The 16,779-nt window shown below is 36.4% G+C and overlaps 1 protein-coding gene across 1 annotated transcript in view; it reads left to right on the top strand.

Moving 5' to 3' along the window:
• The window catches only part of LOC122810348 (carboxylesterase 5A-like), a 384,579-nt gene that overhangs the window by 215,677 nt on the left and 152,123 nt on the right, over positions 1-16,779 (top strand). The window contains exon 8 of the mRNA XM_044081929.1: positions 10,285-10,425. Coding sequence (XP_043937864.1) covers positions 10,285-10,425 — 141 coding nt within the window. The remainder of the gene's footprint in view (positions 1-10,284; positions 10,426-16,779) is intronic.

The following is a 16,779-nucleotide window of genomic DNA, read 5'->3' as shown; positions in this document are numbered from 1 at the left end:
GAGATCATTGGACTTACTTTAGCAGGCGACATTGTAGGTATAGATGTGGCGTGAGGGAAGGGGATATATAAGAGATCAGCTCTGGAAAAGAGACAGGAGTGATGAACTTTGTAACTTGGAATGTCTGCACACTTAATCTATTATAAAGGAAAAGTTATACAAAGATTAAAGAGGACAGGGGTAGACACAGTAATGCTACATTTGGTTTATTTAAAAAAAAAAGAATGTGCGAGGTCACCACAAGTGGTAAAAGTGCAACTTCTAAGGAAGTGCAAAGGAGCTTATACAGTATTGTATCATTTGTTTTCCCTTGCACTTCCTTATAGAAGTTTCACTTCTACCATACTTGGCGACCACGCATATTTTCTTTTTTTTATACCTTATATCTTGTTTGGGAAGTTTCTTGGACTCTAGCTCTAGCATATTTTGTTTGAAGTTTTGGTTTACTACAACACTAAAAATTGGAAAAAAGCGCAGTAGGAGGGAGAATGAATATAATCCAAAGATGTATTTATTGAAGTAAAATAATTCCACAACCTCGCCAGGAAAGAGGAGACATAAACCATAAACGCTTTGGTGGTTTTTGTGCAGTGGTCATAGTCTTTTTTTGCTTATTAGTTTTACTATAACACTACACTTGTGTTTCCATTCCAAAATAATAGCCCACTTGGCATACATTTCAAAACTGAGGCAGTGTCTTTGGTTACTCTTCAACAGGTATTTACAGTCCGCATGGGCCTTCTGGGGGAAGCAGGCTCTTTTTTTAGAAGTCCCAGTCTATAGGCTTCAGTCAGGCCCTTCTTTCAGGTATATTTCATGAATCAACAATGATTGGTCTGTTGCATTCCAAACTTATAGCATCTTGCAGTTAATCTCTTGTTCACTCCTTATGGAATCTAGACATAACAACGAAGTTCTTATCTTGGTGCTACAGGCTACCTCTTTTTGCATTCTATTAATTGATAATCTGTCTCTTGTTAACAGGCTAATACATATTTTTCAACTAAAACTCTATGGATATGATTTTTCCTACAGCACATTTAAAGGCACATACTCCTTTTTTTCAAACTCCATGTGTCATTATATATGAGTATAAATATATAAATGGATGTTTCTTGTATCCTAACAGGAGACCCCAACAGAAGGGTATAATAAAAGTGTATTGGTTATACTGTCTGGATGCCTTATTGATTTATCTACATTTCCTGTGCCTCATTAGAACTTTCTGAGCATTCCAGGTACATCATTGCAGGTTTGTGTACATCTCTAGCGCTTGATCAAAGCTATTAAAGTATTTCTAAACCTAGTAGACTTACATTAGTTGCTAAAAATAAAGTAGCTACTCTGCATATGCAAAGCAGAATACACACAACCTCAAAACCACCCTGAAAGACATACATACAAAATACAAAATCACCTTGTCCCAAATAAAACAATCCCCAACCCCAATTTGTACTTAACTTGCAAGAACAAAGGAAAAAAGAATATTTATTATTATTTATTTGAGAATTGTTGACCAGGAGTGTCCAAATGAACAAAAGCCCTTTTTCAGTGGAGGCCCAGGGAGAAAAGCTCCACAGTATCACAAATGTTTAATAACAAACAATCCTTTATGTACATATAAGTGAATAACATACTAACACAGTATGTGCTTGCTCGAAGCAGTAGTAATCCTATGTACACTTTATAAAGGAGTATACTGAGGAGAAGCAGTAGTAATCCTATGTACACTTTGCAAAAGGAGTACACTGAGGAGAAGTGGTAGTAATCCTATGTACACTTTACAAAAGGAGTACACTGAGGAGAAGCAGTAGTAATCCTATGTACACTTTACAAAAGGAGTACACTGAGGAGAAGCAGTAGTAATCCTATGTACACTTTACAAAAGGAGTACACTGAGGAGAAGCGGTAGTAATCCTATGTACACTTTACAAAAGGAGTACACTGAGGAGAAGTGGTAGTAATCCTATGTACACTTTACAAAAGGAGTACACTGAGGAGAAGCAGTAGTAATCCTATGTACACTTTACAAAAGGAGTACACTGAGGAGAAGCAGTAGTAATCCTATGTACACTTTACAAAAGGAGTACACTGAGGAGAAGCAATAGTAATCCTATGTACACTTTACAAAAGGAGTACACTGAGGAGAAGCAGTAGTAATCCTATGTACACTTTTCAAAAGGAGTACACTGAGGAGAAGCAGTAGTAATCCTATGTACACTTTACAAAAGGAGTACACTGAGGAGAAGCGGTGTACATGATATTATGAGACAAGCTATGTTGTAGAGCAATTGCTAGAAACAGTTGATCAGTTATTTACAAAGTACACAATATCAATATCAAATCCTAAAAAAGAAACAATTAACCATAGAGAGACATTTTTACAGGATACACAGTACAGAGTCAGCATCAAACATGTCTGAAGAAGAATAAGAAAGTAAAGCATGTAACTTATTTTATGTTGATTTTAATGCAGTGTATCCCTCTTGCAGTGCACACATAACACACAAACAATCCCATAAAAGCAACACTGCTAACCTAAATCAAGCTCAAGAATTTAAATTTGCCAGAACTATAATGAGAAAATTTAAAGAATAAAAAAGTAAAATAAAACATTGACTTCAGCCAGCCAGTTAAACATTACCAGCAAAAGCAGAACCCTGTCTGTCTATGTAGCATAACAATAAAGTAACTAAAACATATAATTAACTTCATAAGCTGATAACCATATTTAGAATAAGGTGGCACTGCAAGCTAATTTAAAAATGTTTCACATCAACAGAAAAAAGCACATTTAAAGTATTCCATTCATAAAAACCTACATAAACTACGTAAACCCCAACTGAAAAGAAACATAGGCAATTAATGTAGCCATCAAAGACAATGGGAAGCTCAATTCTAACCTAATAAACTCAAGGAGAAGATAAATGGACTACATGGGGATCAGATTTGTGCGGTCTTTTAAATGTCATCTGTTGTAGGACTAAATAAGATGATTTGTAGTTGCTGCTTTGCTACTCATCATAAAACTCTTTCCCTAAATGTAATGAATAGAACAATGCATTTTTTTCTTATTTGTGTGTGCAGCAGTTCTCAAACAATAAGTTAATTGACTATCACAGACTTTAAAAAATTGTATGTAATGATCACCTCAACATAAACAAAAACAGGCTAGGGAATGTAAACAAAAAGTCTTGAACTTGCAATTACCAACAAAACAAAATCAATCAACAAACAAAAATATTAAGTGTTTTTACATGGTGTTTAGGTCTCCCAAATATCTGAATGTGGGGTTTCACTCCCACATCACCTTACTTGTATATACTAACTCCATGGTAGCACAATCACTTTAAAAGACCAATCACAGCCCAGAACATGAAACCTGTTCTTGCTCACTAGTTGATCAAAACAGAGGCTGAACAAAACCTCAACAAAACAAAACACCTCCACACATATTATCGACCACAAAACATGTATCCACATATCCCATTATTAAAGGATTTTTTTGCACTCATCTCAAACTTATATACACAGGCCCACAAATACAAACAAAGGAGAAATGTCTTGCATATACAAAAATCACTGACACCACAGAGGCAGTGCAATGCAACCACAAAAACTAACTTAGAATAAATGTCATCTTACCTAATGCCACACACACACTGTTCTCCTTAACAAAATACAGATTGGAAACAATCCTCCTAAACTAAGTATTCAACCATAGTGAAATACACTGCAAGTGACATTATACACCATTCACATTTCCTTACAAAAATGGTAACATTTTTGGAGATGCACATAGACACATGCTACACACACACACACACACACACACACACACACACACACACACACACACACACACACACATTAAGCTCTTTCTGTATGGGTGGGTATAAAAGTTTAATCACATTGTTTAACATATCAAGAAAGAGGCACCTCTGTTAAATTAGTCCATATAATGATATGGTAAGCAACAAATATCCATTGAATTTTAACACTTTGTCTAACATAATTTGGTGTATATCGATCTTTATAACTCTATCCCTAGAGAAAATATTTGACTGCATCAATCAAAAGGAATAGTTAAAGGATATTTTGCTACACAGATAGGTCATTTTAATGTTAGCAATGGGAGATCAAAATCTAGAGCTTTCATTGAATCAGCATTACTAACATAGTCTTATCACATGTTGCTGGTTAGATTTGAAATTAGCAACAAATACTTTGTGGGTTAGGTTATCAGATGTGGGACGTGCATTGAAGGTACATGCTAAATTTCGAAAAAAAATATTTATTGGTAAGATAGCATGGTTGTCAACTATGATTTTTATGTTTAAGGAATACTAGAAATTATCTGTTAGTTTAATAGTGGAATATTTTATGTAAGAAAATGTACTTACTCTTTCGTTTCCTTCCATCCTATATTTTGAACTGGATTATGCCTTTTTAGCCGTTTGATTGTTGTTTATATGTTTTAAATGGTAATGACGTTTGACTTAAAAAATAAAGCCTCACATAACCCTTAAAGCAAAACAACCAAATGTAGGTTCTCTCAAGCTGCATGTGTAAGTCATACATTATAAATAAAAATATGTATTATAATTTTGTTACCACATAATTCTAAATGCAATAATATATAAATTACATGACCACAGAAAATGCTAGTTATAGGTATGCACATATAAATGAAGAATGAATAATTATCTATTTAACCACCTCATATCTTATCTACATTTAAACCAAAATAAAATTAAAAATGTGGAAAATGCAAATTATCATTTCAAAAGCACTCAGTGATTTTTGTATATTTTGCTAAGAAACAATATGTATAATCAATATAACAAATGCTGCAGTCTTTCACACTATATCTAGATTTAGATAAAACAGAAACTTAACAATAATGGAAACCTTTTAGCAGAGAATGCATTTGTTCTTTATATCCCTCGCTTAATTTCAAATAGCTTCACAAGCTACTGTAAAAACACTATTCAGCAGAATGTCTTTACAATTTACAAACAAATGCCAAGAAAAGTGTCACAGTAATGCAATATCAGCAGCTTAGCCTGTCACAGGGATCATTGCAAAAAGGAAACAGAATAAAATCTTACCAAATGTATTTACCTAAGTCATCACTAACATCATAACATCATTCTCTGCAAAATTACAATGTACACTAGACAGATATATAAATAAGTTAATATGTATCATGAATACTCGACATAAATACAACTTCATGATGTTTTGCAATAAAAACTTGTTTAAAGTGTAAAAGTGCTGTATCTAATACTTAAAGTATTTCAGTACTATCTATGGACACTTTATTGAGCTAGCTTGGGTTCTATGTATTAATGCCACTATAGTATGGGTCTTGGATGACAGGATCTATCTACCAGTCTACTCACCTGGTAAACAAAGTGATAAAGAATAAATACATGAATAAAATATCCTGCTTATCTGCTTATGATTTATGTTATGTTAAAATGCTGATGACTTATATGACTATATTTCAAGTACAAACATGTTATAGCCAGCCTAATGCAGTAGTCATATATTTACCTTGGAAGCTTTGCTCCTATGATTACCTTTTTTCCTATTTAATTTATATAACCGATTTTAACATTTTTCTGCCTTAGAAAAAATATGTCAATTTCATAATTTTCTTTGGTGCACCTAATGAGGCCCATTATCAGTGACTCCGTCTTCACTTGTATTCTAGTAATAACACAGCTATAGAAATTACTGAAATTTCAGTAAAAAAATACGAACTCCTTTCTGTAGTTAGTAACAGAAAATTAATGATGTTATTTTATCTTCCTTTTAAAGTAGTATTTCTATGTCGAATGCTAGCATATCTAGTCTGTCATTTAGAATGAGTAAGGGAAATGAATGGCAATTAATTGTGCCATTAGAAATTATAATATAGCTTTTCACCATAATTACAAATCTCGTTGAAGGAATTTAATGACTAGCCCTACATATACACCATATACTTTCTATCAGATAACAAAGTTTGCTATCAGCTTTGTCTGTACTACTTAAAATGTTGGCCATGTTTGGAAACATCTATCTTCCTCAATATCTAGGCTATCTAGAGAACAGGGTATCACTGCACTCCTTAAGGCCAAAAACATGGCCTAAGCAGGACCAGATAATATCCTAGGTTGTTTATTGAACAATCTAAAGCAAGACCTATCAGGCCCACTTGGTATTCTGTTTAATCATAGCTTGAGAACTGACTATGTTCCTGCAGAATAGAGATCAGCAACAGTAATCTCCTGCACAAAGGGGGGAGGGCATCACCTTACCCTGGGAACTAAAGACTCATAAGTCTACCCAGCCTCATACGGAAAGCCATGGAAAGGACTTTCATGCACCTTATCAACAAGTACAAAGGTGACCTCCAAATTCTGGACGCAAACTAGTTTGGCTTTGTTCAGGGTAGATCATGCTTATTAAACTCGGTAGACTTCTTTGAGAATGTCACCAAAGCCATGGACAATGGAAAGACCTCACCAAGGCTTTTGAAACAATCCCTCACTCTGGCATCATTGAAAAACTCTTCCAGCTGGTGATTAACCCTTATGTTACTAGACAGGTAAACAGTTGGCTCACTGACAGAATGCACTCTGTCAAAATTGGTGACTCCACCTCCACCTGTAGACCCATCACAAGTGGTGTACCACAGGGGTCTATGCCGGCCCCCTTACTGTTTGGTATCTATTTCACAGAAGTCCAGGCCTAAGTAGACGGCCTCTGACTGACCATGTTTACTGATGATGGCAAACTAGGAACAATCACTGAGACAAACAAATGATTGGTGCCAAAGCCATGGTCTAAAACTAAATGCAAAAAAATTCATTATTATTCCATTTGGCAAAAATAGAATTCCCTACAAATTACAATATTGACAGCACCTGCCTGAGTTCCAACCCAGTGATACAAGACTTGGGAACACAGGTTGATAGCAATCTGAACTTTGGCCACCAAGTTTCCACAGTGGCAAGGAAAACCTTCTATGTAGCTTACCTCATAAGCAAAGGCATAACATCCAGGTCAAGTGACGTTATACCTCCAATGTACTCGACCCTCATCAGACCACTTATAGAGTATAATGCACCCTTTTGCATGTACATCATCAGACACCTGCAGTAGCTGGAGAGACCTCAGATATTACTCACTAAGAAAATACAGGGATTCCAAACCATGACCTATGTGGACAGGCTAAAAACTCTGTCACTTTACTCTGTATCTTATAGGCTGCTGACATGTGACTTGTGCCTGGTCTATAGAGCAATCTCCAACCCTGCCCTAATGGAAATGCTGAACATCAGCAAGTCAAATGGCACTAGCTCTAGGGCTCTCAACCTATCCTGTGACACTAACAAAACATGCTGGAGAGACAGACTTCATATTCACGTAAAACAGAGCTCTTTAGTGACCCTGTTCAAATGTAACCTAGATAATGGGAGGAAAACTAGTGGTGCCATTTTGGTAAAACTTTAAATGTAATGAAGGGAAGCTTTAGGAGGGGTACTAAAGACATTACTTTCCATTAGAAAGTATACGTTTACTACTGAAGCTGGTGAAACATTAAGGCTTAAACAGTTTACCTGTATTATTGGTCTTTGAAGATCTTTGTAAGTGTCCGTCCCTTATTCTTAACCATCTGCTGCTAGAAGACCAGACAAGATTTACAAAGTTCATTGATAGCACAAGTATCTGTACAAAAATCTTGGCTTATCTGGCTGCCATTGAAGTGCCTGTATCTAACAGGTATAAACAGACCACATCATCAGACCCATATAGTGCAGAATTTGGAGAAGTATCAAAACCGGCTGAGGATCAAGACCAAGGGGTTTAGGGGGGGCTGGTATAATGGTTAATGTGCTTACCTCACAATCACAACACACGGGGTTTGATTCTCACTTTTGAAAGGAAAATTGGCTAGTCTTAAAATGGCCCTCAAGGGCAGCTAGCTTAGTACTTACTTATGAACATATGAACCTATGAGTCACTTGCTCTAGAGATCTCAACCTAGCCTGTGATATTAACAAAACATGTTGGAGAGCAGATATGTCTCCCAGAGGCTGTCACTTCTCTGGAAGAGACTTCTTATTCAGAGCTCCTCAATAACCCTATACAGACAGAGCTCCTCACTAACCCTATACAGATGCAACTTAGATAATTGGATGGGAGACCAAAAATTCAACCCTGGAGTGGCATCCATGTCCCTTATGGACAGGGGTAGCCGGTGTTGATCACAGACCCACTCTGTTTATAAATTCGTTCTCCGAACTATGCAAAAAGGACAAAGCGGTAAACTTGGGATTAAAGTTTACTAGGCTTCTAAAGGCTTTACAGCCACTAGCCTAGTAATCTTCTATGAACATATAATATTCCAAAATATTTATAAATGCAAGGCTTTACACCCACCACCATGTCTTCAGTTTAGGACCGCTATAAGGAAATAAGTGTTTTAAAGATACTGCGTATAGAAGCTGGTATAAAAACCTCTGATGATAATCATGCTGACTCATTTATTTAGAAAAGAGGTTAATTTTCATGGTGTGATCTGTTTACACTGTCACCATTATTCTTGTACTCAGCATTTCTGTCTTTTTTTTATTTTATTTATGTATGTATGTATGTATGCATTTATTTATTTATTTTATGCTTTACTTATATAACTACTGCTGTTTTACGTTGTAACACTGACTGAAAAACAGAGATGGCAGTCAGAGAAGTAAACACCTAAAAAAGATTGTAATCAGGTTAGTCAAGAAGAGAGGTAATATATTTTATAGAAACAAAAGGGTGGAATCTTAGACAAGGCTAGGTTTAAAAAGGCCCTTCAACTCATTAGCCTAGTAAACACCTATAAACCTATGAATCCTATAAGGTATGGATAATGAAGCTAAATAAACTGGGTTTGGGTCAGCATAAAAGAGTGGTATAGTACATAGTACTAAATTAATATGCGCCCTCTGTCTTCACAAAAGAAGAAAGGGGCCTTTTACCAAATTCTGCCATTAGAATGTTTATATAAGGAGAATAATCTCCATCCCTTTACATAATAAGGGCTACGTGGTCCTGTAAGAAACCCAATCACTAAAGGCTGATAAAGTCCTGGACTCCACTGAGACTCATCCTAGAGTTAATGAGAAATGGAGAGAGAACAGGTGATACTACCGGCTAACCATTCAACCTCTCAAAGGACATGGCTAAGATTTATATGGACTGGATGAGGGCATATGTGTTCTAACTTTCTAAGAAAAGGATAAAAAAACAGATGAAAATGACTGATTTGTCAGTCTCACCTCTGTCCAATCATGAAATGACTGCAGAAATTGAAAATGTTGGTAATATCTTGTAGACAGCAAGGCAGACGACACAAGACTTCGTGAATTCACAAACGCAGTGACCCACAGGATTGACTTCATTCTATTTTTTTTCACTAGGTAATCAGTTTTTTAAATGAGAAGGTTGTTGAGAAAGAGACACACTCAGACTTTAGGAAAGAAGACTACAGGTAACCCTTCAAACAGGTAGGAGGCAACACTCAAAAGAAATAGAGATGGTTCTGTGCGGTTAGCATAGAAAATTACTCACAATTCAGGTATTTGTCAATGAGGATAATAAAACTGTGTCTGATCTGCTACAGAATCTATACTGAAAGAGAGACTGAAAGACAGACAGAGTACAAGAGGCACCATGTATCTAACAAAAGATACTGGGATTAAAAATGTTTATGTATTACTAGTGAATCCATAAAGTAAATGTTATCATTCAAAAATAAGCAGAAAAGCAAGAGGGCATATCTTGGTGATCCAAGGTGGATATGTGAAAAAGTATTATTATAGTGCAATGGATGATGGGAACAGTCTGAGGCAGAAGGGAGAAACCTAGAGGTAGAACTCAGGAATTTGTGAGTTAGACAGAAGATGAATCCTCTGAGGGATGGAGAAAGAAATTATATGTTTGGTTTTAAAGGATCAGCAGTGTATCCATTTGATGGGAATAAGCAGGCTAGGTGGGTCATGCTACCCTAATAAGTTCACAGGTAGGCTAGCTGCCATTGTGGGCCACTTTAAGCTTAGGCAAGCTCCCTTTCAAAGATCAAACCTTGTACCTTGTGACTGCAAGATAAATACCTTAAACATTTTGTAAATTATCAACCCACTGCTAACTTTCCAGTCAAAACTGTGTTTCTATGTTTCTATTTAATGTGTAAAATAAAGAATAATTGTGTCTTCCTCTACCTTTCCCACCTTGTTTTTTTAGACAATGCTTTCAGTGTCACCAGTCATAGATGGAGTATTTTTAACAAAATCACCGGAAGAACTTTCTGCTGCAAAAGAAACCAAAGCTGTACCTTATTTGCTTGGTGTTACCAATCATGAAGCAGGGTGGTTCCTCCCTTCAGTAAGTAGTACTCAGTTTTTATCTTTTATGACACTACTTTTACATAATCTCTGTTCAGATATGTAGTCTTTTCCAGAAAACTGCAGTGTATTTTAATGAAATGTACCTCTACATATACTTGTTTGTGGTAGTGGGACACATTTAAAGAATTACAAACTTTTTTTTCTATCAGCAAAGAAGATTCTGATAAATAGAGTTTTCATGGAAGATGCAGATAGGCCACATTTTATTTTAAACATGGATTTTCATACTTGAAAACCATTGTCTTTAATATATAATATGGACTGTCTAGCTTTTGCATATTTATCTATAGAATAAACCTCAAAAATCTTGCATCATCTCCAAGGTACCATGGATATAAACTTGCATTTATTTGGGAATGTGCCAATTTTGGTTATTGTCGTATATTCAGCTGCAGTTTCAATGCAAAATTCTGTCTTTACAGTTTTGTAACACAGGTATAACTCTTTTTTTCTAGGAAATGGAGATCATTGATAGTCAAATAAAGAAATGTAGTATTACAAACTTGGGGACAGTAATCTATGGATTATTTTAGATTGCGTTGCTCAAGGAGAAGAGTTTTAAGACACTAAGTTGTATAAGTTAAACTAACCATAATAGCAGATATTTGAATGATCACTGCTGCAATAACCTTAGCTATATGGGTTATATCATGACAAGGATATATCAACTGGTCAGTTTCCAAACCTTCAGTGCACCTTCCACATCCTCAAACTATCAGGAAGCTCGAACTTAGCTGACTGAGAGACAAATTTGGGTGTGAAGCCCTTTAGAGCTTTCCTGCTATTAGAAACAGGTTTGTTAAGCCCTGAAAGGACAATGCTTGGAATAACAAAACATAGATGCCCACATCCTCTGTCATAAAATACACACCAAAAATCAAGGGGGATGGAAGGAGAAAACAGCTACTGCAGCAGTAATCATTTGAACATCTACTGTTATTGTAAGCTCATCTTACACAACTGTACCATGTTCTTCATACCGATCACTGCTGCAGCAGCCTTGGCTATATCTGTAGATTACCTTAGCTGACTATATTTGGATGAGGAAGAAGGAGGGTCCAGGAGCTCCTGAGGAATGGTCCTAGCAAAGCTTGATCTAGACCTAGAGAAGGAATCAAGCTTATAGTCCTTTGTAAAGGTAACTACAGAGGACAATGCATCAGCTTCTAGAATAAAAAAGCCATAGATGAAGCTAAGGCCCTGGTGGAGCGGGACTTGACCCTGCCTGGAATAGTTTTGTTGTGATAAGTATAACTAAAGACAATAGCCTTCGACAACCATTTAGAAATGGTCTCTTTTGACACAGGCTGTCCTTTCTTCTTACTTTCCCAAGGAATGAACAATTGATCTAAAGAGGAAAGATTTAGTTCTTTCAAGATAGTACCCAGTTTGTCTGTGGACATCCAAGGTATGCAGTATCATTTCTTCCTCATTTTTAGGTTCAGGAAAGAAAACAAGGAGATGGATAGTCTTGCTTAAATTAAACTCACGTACCTCCTTAGGCATAAAAGAAGGATTAGTTCTCAAAGAAACTCTGTACCTAAGGAAAATGAGGTAGGTTTGACTTACCAGTTCAGATACCCTTCTTGCAGAGATCAAAGCAATTGGTAAAACTGTTAAGAACCTCAAGTCAGCCAGACTAGCTGGTTTAAATGGAGCAAATGTTACCTTCACTCAACTGCAAATTAAGATCTCAAGGAGGGGCCACCGGTTTTCCTGGAGGCCTGTAATGCAAAACCCCTTTCAAGGACATTTTGACATGAGACTGCCTTGAAAGAGGAGGATCCATGGACAGAACTTCTAAAATGGCCAATAAATTAACCTTGATAGAGGAATAAGAAAGGCCATAGCATAGTAACTCACACAAACATTGTAGAACTAAATAACAACCAGCATTGAATATGCATTATTTATGCTATTGGCACCAGCTAGAAAACCTTTTCAATTTGCTGATATCTGATTTTATAGTATCAGGTTTTCTTGCCTCCATTAGTAAATGCTGCACATCCTCAGTAAGCACGTACCTAAAAGTAATTAATACCCTATCATCCAGGCAGTCAATTGAAGTTGATTAATGTTGGGGTGTATCAAATACCCCTGTTCTTTTGTGAGTATATCCAGGATATGAGGAAGATTGCAGTAATTGCCACTGGCCATTTCCAATAGAAGGGAGGATCACAGCTGCCTAGGTCAGAAGGGACTCAACACAATCATCTTAAGGAATGCCTTCTGAATCTTTATATGTACCCTCGATATTAGGGGAATGGGTGGAAAACCATAAAAGAACATTCCTGCCCAATGATATAAGGCATATGTCTTCCATGCCTTCTTGCATGAACTTCTGAAAAATAATCTTGTTAGTTGATTGTTCAGACAGCAGACAAAGTGGTCTACATGAGGAACTCCCCATAGATGGATCAAATCTTGGAAGACCTTTGATCTAGTTTCCATTCATGAGGGTCTGCCTTGGTCTTGCTCAGCTTGTCTGCCACATGGTTTTGCTCTGATTGAATGTAGGATGCCTGTAGAATAAGATTCTGCTGTGAAGCTGTATCCCAGGCTAACATGGGTATGCAAAGGGGGAAAGACCTGCTTTCCCTTGCTTGTTGATGTATCATATGACTGAGGTATATCTGCAACCACTTAAAGAGATTGTGGGGATCAAAGATGGTTCAGAGAGTTGAATGCTTTGATCAGGGCAAGCATCTCCTTGATATTTATGTGCCTACTTCTGTCCTTGGTGTCACACCCCCTACACTTTTAGCCTTCCTGAAAATGATCTCCAAGCAAAGTCCAAAGCATCTGTGGTGACTGACTGCTTTGGAGCAGGGAGGGAGAAGAGGAGACCTTGATTTAAGGATAACTGCTGTTTCCACCAAAATATTTCTCTTCCAACAAAACCCAGCATTGGATTTTAAAAATATAAAGGATGTCGATGCTGGAACCAAAGAGATTTCAGATACCACTGTATCTTTGTCATGTGGAGTCTTGCCAGGTGTATCATGAGAATCATAAAGATCTATATTTCCTGTGGAAGATAAGATCTTTGAACTGAGATGTCTGGTTGACATCCCAGGAGTACAGTCCTGTGAGAAGGACTTAAGAAAGACTTTTGATTGCTCTCTTGGAATCCCAGCTTGTGTAAGAGATTTCCAACCCCAGAGTAATATTCTTGACACATTGAAAAAACTACACAGAGATAAGCAAGTTGTATTACTACGGAAACATATGTATCCCCTGTAGCCTGCAATGTTTCATAACTGGAGCTGGTCACTTTGTGAACAATCTTGGTGCAGTGGATAGTCCAAAGGGTAAGGGAGAAAACTGATAATGTGATCCAGACACGCAAAAACTTAAAAAGGGTAAGGCAGATAACTGATAATGTGATCCAGACACACAAAAACTTAAAAAAATGTTTGACATCTGGATGAATACAGATGTGATAAGCATCTTGTAAGTCTAGGGTTGCCAGAAAACTTCAAAGTAGAAGAAAAGGTAACAGGTTGTGACATCATTTTGAATTTAGGCACTATCACAAACAGGTTTAAGAAACAAAGATCCAAAACTGGCCTCCAAACATTTTCTTTCTTTAGCACTAGGAGCATATTTGAATAAAACCCCTTCAACACTTGGGAAGGAGGAAGTTGTTCTATCACTCCTTCGGACAGCATATGATGGAGAACCAGTGGAAACAAAAGAGTCTGATCTGGATGATGAGGAATTACTCCCTGGAAAGGAGGAATTTCCTGCCACTGCCATCTCTAACCTTAATGAATGATTTTCAGAACCTATCTGTCTGAAACAATCAGTTAACAAAGAGAAACATGGAAATTCAGACCTTATGCAAGAAAAAAAAAATGGAACAGAGTCACACAAGGTCTCTTGAATAGTCATTCAGACCTGTTGGATTGTGTTTCTTTTGGGGATGTTTGAGACTTGGAACTCCCTTGCCATTTTTTCTTAAACATCTTTTTACCTATATTTTATGACTGTTTATTCTGTTTTTTGCCAAAATTAGATAAGGCGATAGATAATACCTTGGAAAATTAGGAAAAGGATGGATAAAAAATGTTAAGAGATTCCCTGGATCTGCTTACCCCTTTCATTACACTTTTTTCATCATATCTGCAGCAGATGGGCCAAACACTAAATCTATATCCAAGGGAGAATTTAAAATCTTAACAGAACCACCATCTGTAACTACTCCCTTGCTCCAAATAACCTGATTATATATAAATTAATGAATGTCTTTAATGCTTTTAATTATAGTCAACTAGTGGCGCTTGTCAATAAAGGATATTCCATTACAGTTGTGGGCTAACTACTATTTTATTATTTTGTAGTACGTGCTTTAAAGTTCAAATTTTATTAGTGAACTAGGTGCATAGCATATATCAAGGAGTGAACTTCACACCCTCCAAACTGCAAAGTTTCTGCAAACAAAAAAATTAAGTTTCCACTATTCTTCAGTGAGAGATACTTTTTACTGTGTATAGTCCAGTTCAGTACTGACAAACATTGCTAAATGAACTGCAGTAAACCACAGCTGATAAAACAAGAATGAACTAGAATGTATGGGATTTCACAGTCTGCTTTGTGTTTTTAGTTTCAAAATGTTATGCATGTTTTGGGTAAAACCAAGTGCGATAATTTGGTAGGGCTCTAAAGTTCCATTCACAGTTTCTTGATTTTACCATTCTCCAAAGCATATACAATTGTATTGTACATAATGTAGTATAGCTATTTGTATGAAATCTTTTGTGCTTCACTGAGACTTTTCTCCTTTCTCGATTGTTGTGTGACTGAAGAGTTTGTATATATGGGGGGATACTGTTCCAGGTTTTTTCAATGACTGTCAGTGTTTTTCTGTGAACACGGTTCTCTCAGTCACTTGTGAGTGAGGAACTGGTTTACAGTTATCATGTTTTGATTAATCAAAGTGGAAACTATATTACCTGATTTCACTAACTTTCATACCCAATATGTCATCATCATTAATGCAATTTTAAAGCTTGTGAGCTAAAATAATAATTAATAAACAGGATTAGTGAAACACTATATGATAGACATAGATGGTACCCTTTTGCAGTGCTTGTGAACTAAACTAATACTTCATAAAAAGGATTAGTGAAACACTATATGCTACACACAGATGGTACCAGGATGTAGTGCTTCTGAGCTAAAATAATACTTAAACAGGATTAGTGAAACACTATATGCTACACAAAGATGGTACCAGGGTGTAGTGCTTGTGAGCTAAAATAATACTTCATAAAAAGGATTAGTGAAACACTGTATGCTACACACAGAAGGTAACCTGGTGTAGTGCTTGTAAGCTAAAATAATACTTCATAAAAAGGATTAGTGAAACACTATATGCTATACACAGATGGTACTGGGGTGTAGTGCTTGTGAGCTAAAATAATACTTCATAAAAAGGATGGAGTAAAACACTGTATGCTATAGACAGATGGTACCGGGGTGTAGTGCTTGTGAGATAAAATAATACTTCATAAAAAGGATTAGTGGAACACTATATGCTACACACAGATGGTACCCTGGTGTAGTGCTTATGAGCTAAAATAATACTTCATAAAAAGGATTAGTGAAACACTATATGCTATACACAGATGGTACCGGGGTATAGTGCTTGTGAGCTAAAATAATACTTCATAAAAAGGATTAGTGAAACACTATATGCTATAAACATATGGTATCAGGGTGTAGTGCTTGTGAGCTAAAATAATACTTCATAAAAAGGATTAGCGAAACACTGTTATACACAAATTGTACCGGGGTGTGGTGCTTGTGAGCTAAAATAATACTTTAAAAAAAGGATTAGTGGAACACTATATGCCACACACAGATGGTAACCTGATGTAGTGCTTGTGAGCTAAAATAATACTTCATAAAAAGGATTAGTGGAACACTATATGCTACACACAGATGGTACAGGGGTGTAGTGCATGTGAACTAAAATTATACTTAATAAACAGGATTAGTAAAACACTATATGCTACACACAGATGGTACCAGGGTGTAGCGCGTGTGCGCTAAAATAATACTTTATAAAAAGGATTAGTGGAACACTATATACAACACACAGATGGCACCGAGGTGTAGTGCTTGTGAGCTAAAATTATACTTAATAAACAGGATTAGTGGAACATTATATGCTACACACAGATGGTACTGGGGTGTAGTGCTTGTGGGCTAAAATTATACTTCATAAAAAGGATTTGTGAAACACTATATGTTATACACGGTACTGGGGTGTAGTGCTTGTGAGCTAAAATACTATCAGATGGTACTGAGGTGTAGTGCTTGTGAG

Source organism: Protopterus annectens, chromosome 8.part1, assembly GCF_019279795.1.
Source record: "Protopterus annectens isolate FY-2018-M chromosome 8.part1, PAN1.0, whole genome shotgun sequence".
Classification (NCBI taxonomy): Eukaryota; Metazoa; Chordata; order Ceratodontiformes; family Protopteridae; genus Protopterus; species Protopterus annectens.
The sequence above is the reverse complement of the archived record's forward strand: the minus strand, read 5'-3'. Positions and strand labels throughout refer to the sequence as shown.